This window comes from Leptonychotes weddellii, chromosome 2 (assembly GCF_054177405.1).
Source record: "Leptonychotes weddellii isolate Sample4059 chromosome 2, ASM5417740v2, whole genome shotgun sequence".
Classification (NCBI taxonomy): domain Eukaryota; kingdom Metazoa; phylum Chordata; class Mammalia; order Carnivora; family Phocidae; genus Leptonychotes; species Leptonychotes weddellii.
The window spans coordinates 78,730,767-78,744,373 of record NC_138370.1 but is presented as its reverse complement, the minus strand read 5'-3'; the positions used below and the strand labels follow the sequence as shown (position 1 = coordinate 78,744,373).

Genomic DNA, 13,607 nt, shown 5'->3' with positions numbered 1-13,607 from the left:
AATTCTAAACTCCAAAACCCAGGCTCCTTTTCTTAGAGTATTTTTCTTTCTTTTTCACAGCACGGAAAAGGATATGCTAGTCAATTCTACAGGATTTACCTGAAGCAGCATGATTTGCACAAAGTCGACCAACAAAAGCATCAACTTTTCAACTTCATTATCTTGGCCATCCAGTTAGTTGTGTGTAACTGAGTTTTAGATTGCCGGCGGAGTCGTCGTGGCCAATTATAGGACCTAATTGCTCTCAGCAGGCCTGAGAAATGAGTTGAAATGTGCAGAACTGTAGAAACTTTAGAGGCAACTGATTTTGCCTCTCCGATCAGTGTGTGCCTGTTTACAGCACTATATATCTTTCTCTCTCCAAATGTCACTGAGCCCTTTAGATGTTTATATTCACCACGAGAAGCCAGTCATAAAGATAAAGGAAATTTGTGCATTATAAATGCAATATCACTGTTTTAAACTTGACTGTTTTATATTATTTTTGTGTGATCAAGTGTTCCCCAAACTATTCCAACTTTACAAGAGAGATTGTGATTATGTTCTTTTCACCTGTGGGTTCTAAAAAATGTTGTATTCTGAAGACCCACAAAATATCAAAGACATTCTGTAGTTTATACACCGTGTTGCAAAGTGTTTACTGTACTATTTCAAAGCTTCTAAATAAATATAAAATATATATATTATATTATATAATTTTCCTAAAATGTGGTACAACTCAGTTGGTTTTTAAATGGATTCATACAGTCCACATCATACAGTAAAGTAAAAGGTAATTCAGGGTCCCAAAGATAAACTTACTAAGAAAAAAAAATCATTAATAACTTCCTCCCAATTTTCATATCTTATTCAACCCTGTTTTTCCTTGTTGAAAAGAAAACGAAGCTCTAAGCTACAAAATTTTGTCAAGAACTCGTACTGAATTTTCAATGCCAAAGATATAGCTGTCGATTTTATCAGAAGAGCACTGAACATGTAATATCAAAATCTCTAACAATCTACATTCTTTCAATTCTATTTCTATGGCTTTGAATTTAGAATCATTTAAAGCTTTTATAAGGAATCTATAAATTCACCTGTATTTGTTGTTAGAAAAAAACAAAAACAAACACTGGGTGTCTGTACATTTTGTGATGTAAAATACGTCATTGAGATTACTATTTTAAGAAGTCCTCAACCATAGAACTCACACAGAATTTTATTTTACATAGTTTTACATAGTTTTGTGACTCCTAATAACACATGAATATAAAATCTATTTATAACTCTATATGAATATATAGAGATATATCAATATCTGAACTGGTAAAGAGTAACTGTAAGATATAAGGGATCTCTAAATTTAAAATAAATTAAATAAATTTGGAGATAGAAACATGGTATGTTATTGTTTTAGTATTATCTTACATGCGAGAGTTTTATAGCTTAAATATAGTCAGTGTTTTATTAATGAGAAAAATTCTTCCTGAGTCAGCCTTGAAAGATTAAGCTTGACTCTTATTTTCAGGTCAATGAAGTTAATTATTAAATTCATTAAGGTGTATTTTCCTTTCCTGTACATGTTTTTCTTTTTTTTCCTGCTGTTGTTTATTGCTTAACTAAGAGAGAAATTAAGAGAGAAAAATCGGAGAATGTGAGATAATCTTCTTAGCAAAAAACAGAATTCTCATAGCTCCCCTCTAAAAAGGCCTTCAACATATATGAATGTTTGCCCAATCCAAATTACAGATCAATTTGGCAATATTTACCTTAATTGTCAACTGATCTTATGAATTCAGCAATAGTTTGAGCTGTGCTGTATTATTAAAGAACAGACTAAAACTTAACACATAACAAATGTTCCCCATCCAATTTTATGGTCATTTAAATAGGAATTATTTTCCTTCGATTTAACATTAAAATGCATACACATATTTATATGTCCTTGATATGTATATATTTGAGTGGCTTCCGGCATCACTCATTTGACTGTTATCAAATTATAGATATTAATATGTCATAATCCCAATCATTTTATCTATTGAAATAATATGTATAATGTTCCAGCCTTTTGGGGACCCTTTAAAAATATATAAAACTAATCCATCACATACGACACAAAAAGCACATGCATTCACGTCAGTGCAGCAGTAACATTTTCTCAAACTTTTGGCACTACTACATTAATATTTTGAATGATAGACTATTTTAGTAAGGATATGTTTCTATATAATTTAGCTGGAAAAGCGTCTGTTTGTTGTCATTGCTTTTTAAACAAGAAAATGATTTTCTTGTTGAATCACTCTGCTTTAATTAAAACCTTTCATTCTTTTACAATTATGGGGGAAAACACACATCCATCTGCCTTATCACATGCATTAAAAATGAGGATATACTCACTTCATATATTACGGTTATATTCATTCATTCAACCTTAAGAAAGTTTCTTTAATTATTGAGCCCTTTATGTCATTGTATATAATCTCCCTTGAACAAACTTCTTATGCCATATATTTATGCATTAGTTTTTTTATGTCATAGTAAGAGTTCTTCTAATTTGCATTTAAATTTTTAAATTATATCATTAATCTATAAAAACAAACAACAAGAATAAACAAGGAAATTTTACCTAATTTGTGGGAAAAATATTTAAAACAAAATACTAAATGTTTAGTTATTAATCAATTATCTATTGCATCCAGAATAAATCAGAAGTTACAATAGAGTAAGGATATAATTTTAGCAAATTGGCTAAAATGTTATCTACCAATTGATGGGGGGACTATGCAGTCAAATGCTCTACCACTGAGCTATACCCCCGATGGGGGGACTATGAAACAGAAAAATGCAATCCACTAATAACAAAGGTTTCCAAGTAAGCATTTATTAGATTAGCACGGAAAGGAATTTTAGATTAATTTTTTGTTTAATCTAGTCATCCTAATATCCAATCTTACATCATTTTATACTTATCAAAGGAAAATAATATCTAAATTATTAGACAATATTTCATCAATTAATTATTTCCAAAATGAATAATCATGATATTTACTCCTTGATAACATGGTTAGTTTTAGAGTAGTAAAAATGTCAAAATAATTTCCTGTGGAAACAGTGTCTTAATGTTTCAAAGGTATGTCAAAAGACAATTTTTAGAGATATTTTATCCACATGTAAAATTCTAATTTTTACCTTGTGAACATAATTCTGTGAAATCATTTTAAATCTAATATTTAAATATCACATCAGAATTACTTAACAGATATAATGGTGTCAATATATGTGTATCATCTTTCTTGGGAAATATAAAGGAAACATGTATACTCTGTTTTTTGAAGATATTAAATGCAATGCCTTTATCAAACATTGCAAATTAAGTGCTACAGTAGAAGATTTAAATATTTTAATTACTCATCCTCTTGCTTCATTTCTTAATAGTGTAATCATTTGCCATCAGATTTGTAATGTAGAAACTCTCCTACTTCTCCAACAAGAGGAGGAACAAAAATCCTCACAATTCTCAACAAAAACTTTAATAATTGTATCTGCATTGTACCATCTCACCTTACAAAAATTATTTGCTGGAGTAAATGTAATATTTAATATAATTACTCAGAATGTTGCAAATGTTAGGCAGGATAAAGAAAATTACGGTACTGACGGATAAGAGCACTGTTAATTGTCATTTCATGTGGTTTTCTTTCTCCACCCTCATATTTCTATGTGTGCTTTTAATACCCGAGGAAGTCAAAAATATTTAAAACATTGGTACACTTGATAATTTTTCTGAAAATCCTATATTTTTCATATTGCAATTTCTTGGGTTCTTTATCTTTTTCAACTCCAATTTTGTAGTGGTAAAGGCTTTGCACTTAACATCCTTTTTATGTTCCTTTTTAACAAGGAAAAACAGAAATGACAAAATTCCATATTTTTTATGCCATGGAGTAGCAAAATTATTTTATATATTGTTAGCTCTTCCAGGAATTTCCCTCTGCTAGGTCGAACAAAATCCTTATACAGTAATTTGCGAACTACTGTTCAATAGAGTATTTTTGTTCTTCTAAAACTTGGCATAGGTTTTAGATTACAGCATTCTATGAGGATGCTGGTAGCTGGGTGCCGCCAGAGTATTGCAGGCAATAATATGACTAAAATTCTAATACCTTTAGTGTGCATGCATGTATTTCTAAACACCGTTATTTTTTAAGTATTTGTAAAATTAGAAAAATGACTTTTATTTCTTGAAAATCTGTCACATGCTTAGTTCGAAGTTTTACACTCCAGATGTTTTTGAGTTGCATGAAAATTTTGCATTAACGATGCAAATATTAAAATTTCACATGATACTCAAAAATATCTGAATGACAGAACTCAGACTTCCGATATAGCCGTACATCATAGAGCTGAAAGTAAGCAGGGAATTTCAGTTCTAAACACATTTTTGAGACAGTTATCTGTGAGTGAAAACAGGGTATTATAACAAAAGATGAGTTTAAATCTTAACTATAGTGTTTGTTACTGTGAATGCTATAATACATAAGTAAAATGAGTGTAAATGTAATATATTATTTTATACTGCTGTATACATATGAAATAAATAAAACTAGGATACATATTATGCCATTTCTCCATGCATGGATCTTCCACTGACGCCCGTGGGAGCTTTGAATAAAAATCAGTGGCAAAATATGGCCCTAAATTTAAAAACAACTAATGCTGATTTAGTAATTTTAGTCTTAATATAACAGGTCTAAGGGGACATCTGTTCAAAACTGAGTCTCATTCGAAGAAACATATGCTAGGTTTAAAGGATTTCACGATATTTATACTTTGGAAAGTAGGCATTTAGTTCCATATGATTCTCATGATACCCACAATGAATATGTTAAATATATATATTTTTTCCACCTAATGTTATATTTTCTTTTTAATTTTTTTGATTTGTAGTAATACCAAGGGTCCACAAGGAATGATATTGAGAAGTTGTACACAGGATATGAATGCCTTCAAGCAATAAGAGGAAAACATTTTATCTAAAATTTTAGAAAGAAATTATTTCATATTTAAAGTCAATGGAATCATAGGAAAAAATAAAATACAGATGGGTATCATTATTCAAGAAGAAAATATAAATTAAGGTATAGATTTTTTTATAATGTAAAAATAATCTGAATGCATCTTTCAGAAATTACAGTCTGAAACAACTAAAAGGTAATATAGAAGAAATGTGCTTTGTAATCTCATGTGTGGTTTATGTAACTGATTTTCTTGAGTTCAGGCTACACATATCTGGACAGGAATTCATTTTATGAAGCAACAAGGGATAGGACTAGGTATTTCCTCTATTTGGACATTGAATACCCAGGAATGATGATTCTCAATGAAATGTTGACAGCTATAACTACAAGTTACTTTGTTCCCCTAGACCTGTGCCTCCTATCCCTTACTTTTACCCTTTCTGGGAATCATATCACAGACTCTTCCATTTAACCAAGATTATCAATTTTCAGACATAAAAATTAAATTTTATTGAATTACACACTTAGAGTAAGGTCCAACAATGAGGGGAGTTAAGGATGCATGGTAGTAATATCTGCCTTCATGAAAATTCTAGTTTGCCTTGAGAACCAAAGAAATTATAGGAAAATACTAAATAATTAAATGGTCAGATAATGAAATAATCAAATTTGTGGTCAAAACCCAACTGTGGGTCACGAGAGTAAGTCAATGTATTAAGATGAGAACATAAAAACAAAACTATAAGTAAATAGAATAGAAAAAAATGTAGAGTAGAATATGAAAACACATCACTCATGATAAAAACAAACAGTTCTTTGTGAAACATTTCTTCCAATACATGTGTGATATAGGTCCCAATGTGAAATATATTTCTTGCTGTGAATCATTGCCCAAGTGTTTGAAAAGCACTGCACCATATGATCACTATTTCAAATTTAAATTTATTTAATGCTGTAGAAAGTCAGGGAAGATCTTTTCAAAAAGTTCTTTCGCATCTGAGTCTTGATCTTTACCTTTGTAAAATATGAAGTACACTTAGCTGTAAAAAGTCTTATGAGAATTCAGTAAACTGACAAATGTGAAATGCGTAGCAACAATGCTAATGCACGTTAGGTGGTGTATTTTATTATTAATATCACTTTCAACTCTTTACCCCTATTCTTGATTACCAAAAGTATGGAATACAGTATCCAAATGGAAATCATTCCTTTCTCAACACTCCAGACTGCTTTCGAGTTGTATTTAAACAGGGCTTATTGCACAATCTCAAGATGCAAGTTGACTTGCCTTTGGCACTCATCAGCTCAGTTCACCTTTGCCTCTCTATTTATTGGTGGTTTGGAGTCCAGGAAATAAAACTCACAGCTGCTGAGTTCCAGTCATTTCCCTTTGCAACTCTCAAATAGCCCTCTATTCCTACTATTGAAAAATATATATGTATAATTGCACTAGGATATATTTACCTGTTCTATCCCCCCAATCCCCAATGTGCTTTTTGAATAACTTTCTATTTCCATGCAAATAAATGTTTGTTGGAGTAACTGAATAATTGACAGAATGATATTTTTTGCATGTGACTTATAAAATGAATTTGGGCAGTGTGAAATAACAAAAATTCAACAGAGTAAATTTTAAAGATCTAACTGGCTTCACTGAACAATTCATAAATCAGGCAACATCCCACCTAGCAAGTAGAAGAGAGCTCCAAAGGGCTACCGAAAAGGAAAGGTTTTTAAAGTCAGACAAGGGAGTCATAAACAAAATAAAGGATTATTTCAGGCAAGGTCACTTCCCTTTGGGGAATAAAAGGGTCTTATTATGTGGGTTACTTCACTGGCACTGAGCAGAAAATTCCAGACTGACTGATTAAGATTGCATTCCTGGGGAAGGTTGAAACTGCAATTAGGTTAGGAAAAAAGCCCCCATTTGGTGATGTGGGCTTAGCAGAAGTGACTCCATTTTGGACCTGTGGTTTCCTTTTTAACAATTCCTTCCTTTTGATCAGCTTGACTGAGAGATGTGATCAAAATTTAAGGCATTAGCACCACTCTCAGCTACCACTTGGCAGCTTCCGTTGTTTCTTTTTGTGGTATCCATAGGTCACGGTTCCAGGGTCATAGTCCTTAAATTTGTCATTCTCTTTGCTTCTTTTCTGGAATTCTAGTCTTAGGGAGATCATTTTCTTGGTGGTTAGCAGCTGTGAACATACATTTAAGGCTTTTGAGAGAATACAATGCACTAGGGAGATTATTACGATTATAATAGGCAGGGTATTTTTAATGTTTGGAGTGCACTTTGGAGCCATGGTCCCCAAAAACCCAAACCAATCAAAACCAAATAAGTCAAAGAAAGACCCCCACTAAAGGAGTAACCTTTTTAAGCCAAGTGGTTTGCTCAGTGATCTTATATGCCTGAGTTTCAACTTCCACAGAAGTGTTAATTCAAGTCCAGCAGGTGGTGTTGGCCACAGCACAGACATCTCACTCAGCTAAAAGAAAATCGAGGGCCATCTTGTTGTCAAGAACAACCTTGGTCAGAAAGTCTAAGGATCATTGTTGGGTAGCTATTGTCTTAGCAATAGATTCTATGCTACCTTCAAAAATTAAGGAGAGGTTTCTGATCATATTCTCATTTACATTTTATCCCTAACCAGGGAAGTATGGCCCTGCCAAAGGAAGCAAATCCTGAGTCATGAATGCCTCCTGGGAGGTCTTTTCTAACTAGATGGTGTAAATTCAGGGGAGCCAACTAATGAGATGTCTTAGTTAGTTTGTGAAAAATTTGGGGCACAGTTGGATAACCTAAGAGGCATTGCTCAGTTATGCACCAGTCATCTAGGTATTCAGGTCCAAAGAGAATGATAAATACCATAGACAAAGACAAACCCAGTTAGGGCACAAACCATTCTCATTAAGGAGGTGCTATTAATGGATTCATTCATAGAGATTAATGCATTTGCCCCTACAACCCAGGGATCAATTAGGTTTTCAGCACATTCAGAAAGTAGATCTCATAGCCTAAAATAAAGAGTTGTTCTGAGTACCTTGCAAAGATGGGTGATGCTGGAGAGATCTCTTAGTGATCGGGCAGCAGATCTGATCTAGATATTCATGGGAATGTGAGAGTGTGATTGTACAAAGATTTACATAGGCATATGAGTTTAATTGCATAAGTACTGTTATAATTGGAGAAGGGAAAAAACAAGGCACTTGATGTTCTGTCACAAAAGCTGAACGTAGTAAAAGACTTCTAAGAGGGACTGACTGAAGGTCACCCCCATTACCAATGGTCTAGGAAATATGGATGAGGGTATTAGCTTTCCAGGCCAATGCTGGAATAAAGAAAAGAAAGAGAAGGCGAAAAACTTTCATGTTCTGTTAAAAGATGCAGTTTTGATCTGGTGTCTTGGGTGGAAGTAGTCTACAGATGCCAGGTACAGCCTTCTTGTGAGCTGTGTACTACAGGCTCAATGTCTTCCAGTTTTGCAGCAGTGTTGGTGCTTGAGAATGCTGGTAATGTCCCTTCCACTGGCACTCAAGAGGAGTCCTCTGATGATGATGTTTCCAGAATATCCAGTCACCAGTCTTTAGACAATGGCCAACAAACAGGGATCCTTTAAATTGGGATCTGGGAAGGCTTCTTTAACCTATTGATACTCTTTAGCATAAGACATTAAATACTTACAGTAGCTAGCCATACTAGCATGACAACGAGGGAGCGGCAGAAAGTTGTATACCAACAGAAATTGGTGTACAGTGACTAGCTCATGTAGACCTAGTCTATGTTTCCCAAAGGGGGTCTGAGAACAGTCAGCGAGGCCAGAGGCAATACTATAGGTCAAGGGAGTCCAGTAGTTTCAACAAGTGTAGAGATTTTGAGTTTGACGATCCCATTAGTTTTCTCGACCTTTCCTGATGATTGAGGATGATGAGGCCAAGTAATCGTTCCAAGAAGTTTGCAAGGTTTTCATTAAGGCTCATATGATTTGTCCAGTGAAGTGAGTGCCTTGATCACTGGAGATTGCAGAAGGTCATCCTCAAGTGGGAAACACATTCTCTAATAATTTCTTTGCCACTGTGAGAGCGTCAGCTTTGTGCCAGGGGAAAGCTTCAAACCATCCAGAAAACATACAGAAAATAGTAAGTACATATCGATAACCCCCACTAAGTGGCAACTGAATGAAGTCCAGCTCCAGGTGCTCAAAAGAACGAGAAGGAGTAAGTCTGAGGTCCCTTGAGACAAAAAGTAGTTTCTGCAGGATTATAGACCTGACAGGTTCCATGTTGGTAGTAAACTGTTTGCACAATTTTATCGAAGTTGCTACACCAATGTCTATTCATAATTTGAGTCACCTTAAAGGCACCATGGTGGATAAAGGAATGCAAAAACTGAGCATTGGCATTTACTAGAGAGCCAGGAAAAACCATTTTCTTGGGTTTTCCATAGCACCAACTGTTTATTTAATTTACAGCCATTATTTGACCATCTTATTTTTTTCTGATTCAGGAGCAGGCAATTGCTATGTTACAAGAACATCAAGATGACAAAAGTCTGGCAATGAGGGGCTATTTTTTGCTGAAGCAGAATGGAGTTTGCCACCTGAGTTGCAACTTTTATATATTCTATTGTTGCTGTCTGTACATGAAAGTTAGCTAGGGCATTTCACTGATATTCAAGTTCAGTCCTTGGAATGTGGGCCTCTATTTTGATGACAGCAATTTCAGAAGGTAAAAGAGTAGCAATAAGAAGTTCATTTACTTGTGGTCTTTTTTTTGATTGGGGTCTGAGAGGACATAAGAAAACCCCTTTGTTTCCATAACATCCCCAAATCATAGATTACCCCAAAGGCATACTGGCTGTCAGTATAAATATTAACAGTTTGTCCTTCTGATAACTGGCATGCTCTGGTAAGGGCCTGGGGCTCTGCTTGTTGGGTTGACTTAGCTAGTGGGAGATTCCCCCTTTCAATAGCCCTTGTTGGATAGTAACCGCATAACCAGCTTTGAAATTTCATTCTTTATTTCTACAGTATGACCTTTAAACACACAAGATTAAATCAAGATTAAAGGGGTGCCGTGTAAAGCTTTAGTATTCAGTATCTGTTCTATTGAATGGATTTTTTTTTCCCCCAGTGGTTCTAATTGTAGACTTCTTGAAGTTGTCATTTCTTAGCTTGGCAGACCCTGTTCTCTAGAGCTGTCCTTGGGTTGTTCAAAATTGTTTTATTTTCTTCTTTCCTCTTTAATTAATCAAAACTTTTATTTCCTTATGATGAAAACGAGGTTTTTAAATTTATCACCAAACTAAAGCAGTTCATACTAACCTGTGACTAAATTAGTGTTTCTAAAGGGGCACTTATATTTTAAAGGAAATATATTAATCCATTTAAAAACTTCTATTGAGAATATTGTATCGATGAAGACACTTTTTATTTTGCTTCATCTTACATATTCACTTTTCTTTGAGAGCAGTTGCTAATCATTGGGTCATTGCTCACCCAGTCTGCCTGGGAGTAAAAAATATTTAAAGAATGTTGCAATTATCTAATTTGGAACACCATCTCCATCCTCTTTCTCCCTTTCTCATGATGAGTGACTCTTTTCTTAATCATGAAAAAAGGGAAGAAAACAAGTGTTGGTGTGGTGAATTGCATAAGACTAAAACTAAATTTTGTTCTAGAAGTGTGAGAGTTTTTAATATTCTTAGTTGTGTTTCCTAATTAATAGTGGAATGAATGGCCAACTTCAAGGTTTTCTGGCAATATATTACTTTCAAAATTGATGTCCGTGCTTGTGTGTGTGTGTGTGTGTGTGTGTGTGTGTGTGTATGTGTTTGTGATGGGGAGAGGTATTAACCAACACAAAAGTGACTCATGGAGGAATGCATGGAGAAAATCATCTTATAGGCAACCACATGTATTCTGTGCACTCTATTAATCTTTAGATTATCAGAATGTCTGGTTGGAAGGTAATGATGTATTTGATCTTCAACAAGCTGGCATGGGCTTTTCCACACGTGGGCAATCAATGATCAATTTCTTTTGGCATTGTGTGATAACCACCCTTATTTTATACTGGGCTACACAGACCACAAAGAGATGACACAATGGTTATAATAAAATATACCAAGTAAAGTTGAATTAGAGAGAAAAAATGAGAAATGAGAGCGAAAAAGGAGAGAGAATACAACCATTGTCTTCCTTCATTCTGCAGTAAGTTTTAAGAGACTGAGAAGCAGTTATGATTTTTAAAGTTCATGTAGTCATATACATATGTAAGTTAAAACAAGGAGAAAACTAACGAAAATAAACGATGGTTGGGTAATTCCAGTTAAAATACAATAAAGAATGAGGCAAAGTAAAAAATTGCTTAGAAAGGAGTAAAACAGGAGCACCTGGGTGGCTAGTCAGTTAAGCCTCTGCCTTCGGCTCAGGTCATGATCCCAGGGTCCTGGGATCGAGCCCCACATTGGGCTCGGCTTCTCCCTCTACCTCTGCCCCTCCCTCCCAGCTCATGCTCGCTCTCTCTCTAGCTCTGCTGTCTCTCTCTCTCAAATAGATAAATAAAATCTTTAAAAAAAGGAGTAAAACAGAGAAAGGATATATAAATTTTATTTTAAAATATAGGAATACCAAACTATCTCATTGGGATGCCTCCGTAGAGGTGTGTTTTGTGTCCATGTGTCTCTGGCAAGGATGTATGGATTTACATAACAGTGTTTGCAAATATTAAAGTCAAAGGTGTCTCGATAATCTTAAGAAAATGAACTTGCACTTATAGGGACCGGAAGAGGGGAGAAACTGGAAATGCCATTAAGAGATCATGAAGAATCATGTGCTCTGGCATAACATTTCACAAAGCTAGATGACAAGTTTACAACACTGTGATTATTAGTCAAGAGTATTGCTGCTGAGATGGTAAGAATGTTTTCAACTGCAAATCAGGGAGGTGGAGAGAACTAGGATATTAGGTATTTTTAAAGTTTAGGTATGTAGCACAGTTTTAGTTTAGATACAATACTTCCTTTAACACTCTAGAAGAGTCTATTCCAGTATTAGACATAATAATAATTAAAGGATGAAAATAAATGCTGCAAATAATAAAGCATTATGATTTAGATGATGTTATGAGATAACTCATAACAATAAAAACAGAAAAAAAAAGAGAAATTGGGATAACAAGGGACCCATTGTTGTTGTAAATCACTAGCTACGAAGCAAGTGAGCACAAGTAACTTACAGACTGGACTACTAAAAATGGAGGTGGAAGGAAAGAATCTAGAGACAATTCAGAAAGCAAAAAGATGGTACTTCCTCCCTAGTTAGGTGGTCAGCTGACTGATGAGGGAGAGGGAGAAGTAACTATGATTGGGAGTTTTGGTTTGCCTGAGTGGATCATGCTGCCTTCAAACAAGACAACACAAAAGAAAGAAAAGGGTAATCTTATTTGTAGGAGGGCTTGCTAATTTTCTCTTTATCATTCAATTTTTGCAATGCTTGTTATCCAACTGGAACCCTAACTGCATTTTTTAAGACATATTCAGAAAATTTTGGGCGCCTGGGTGGCTCAGATGGTTAAGCGTCTGCCTTCGGCTCAGGTCATGATCCCAGGGTCCTGGGATCGAGTCCCACATCGGGCTCCCTGCTCCTTGGGAGCCTGCTTCTCCCTCTGCCTCTCTCTCTCTCTGTCTCTCATGAATAAATAAATAAAATCTTTAAAAAAAAAAAAAGACATATTCAGAAAATTTTAGATTTTTACCCTTATATCAAATGATAGTTTCTCTACTGTATTTTACTTCATTCTCTTGGTAGTAATTCATTATTATGACCACTTAAATTAAAACTCTTAAGTTGAATTGTTTCATTATGTTTATTTGGAAATAATTATATAAATATGTAATATGTAAATTAGAAATATTTTTAAAGGTTTTCTTTTTTTCCCTTGTGCAACTTTGGCTAGTGTTTACGCCCAAAGTGGTCTTGAATAATTTTTTTTTTTTAAAGATTTTATTTATTTATTTGACAGAGAGAGAGATAGCGAGAGCAGGAACACAAGCAGGGGGAGTGGGAGAGGGAGAAGCAGGCTTCCCGCCGAGCAGGGAGCCCGATGTGGGACTCGATCCCAGGACCGTGGGATCATGACCTGAGCCGAAGGCAGACGCTTAACAACTGAGCCACCCAGATGCCCGGTCTTGACTAATTTAAAAAGGATGCAGATTAAGTCAAAATCTCTGGCTTTTTTTTGTGATGTGCATGACACTACATAATGAAGAGAAAGAGGTATAAATAAAAATTATTTACAATAATAACTGTAAAAAAGCGATTTATCTTTCCTTTTCAGCTGTTTAACATTTTCAGCAAATATTTTTGAACAAAACCATAATACCTTCATGTTGTTTGACCTATATTCATCAACTCCCATCTAAACTCTATTAGCAATTAATTTTACTTTCTATGTTTTTATTTTTTAAGTGGACCCACAGAATAATAGACTTTTAGTGCAGAGCAGTTTCTTGAAAATAATCTGGTCCTTAACCTACCTATGAAGCAAATGAGACAAATACAGACCAACTATTGGAAAAACATAACCATAAACATAAGGTCCAAA

The 13,607-nt window shown here is 34.5% G+C and overlaps 1 protein-coding gene across 2 annotated transcripts in view; it reads left to right on the top strand.

The window, feature by feature from the left end:
• PCDH10 (protocadherin 10) overlaps nucleotides 1–13,607 on the top strand; it is a 62,602-nt gene that overhangs the window by 41,155 nt on the left and 7,840 nt on the right. Inside the window, exon 5 of one of the 2 annotated variants that reach the window (XM_006727164.3) lies at nucleotides 61–6,535. The exons of the other annotated variant lie outside the window; for it this stretch is intronic. Within the exon in view, the coding sequence (XP_006727227.1) occupies nucleotides 61–80 (20 nt within the window). The 3' untranslated portion in view covers nucleotides 81–6,535. Of the gene's footprint in view, nucleotides 1–60; nucleotides 6,536–13,607 lie in introns of those variants that run through there. 2 annotated transcript variants of the gene reach the window in all.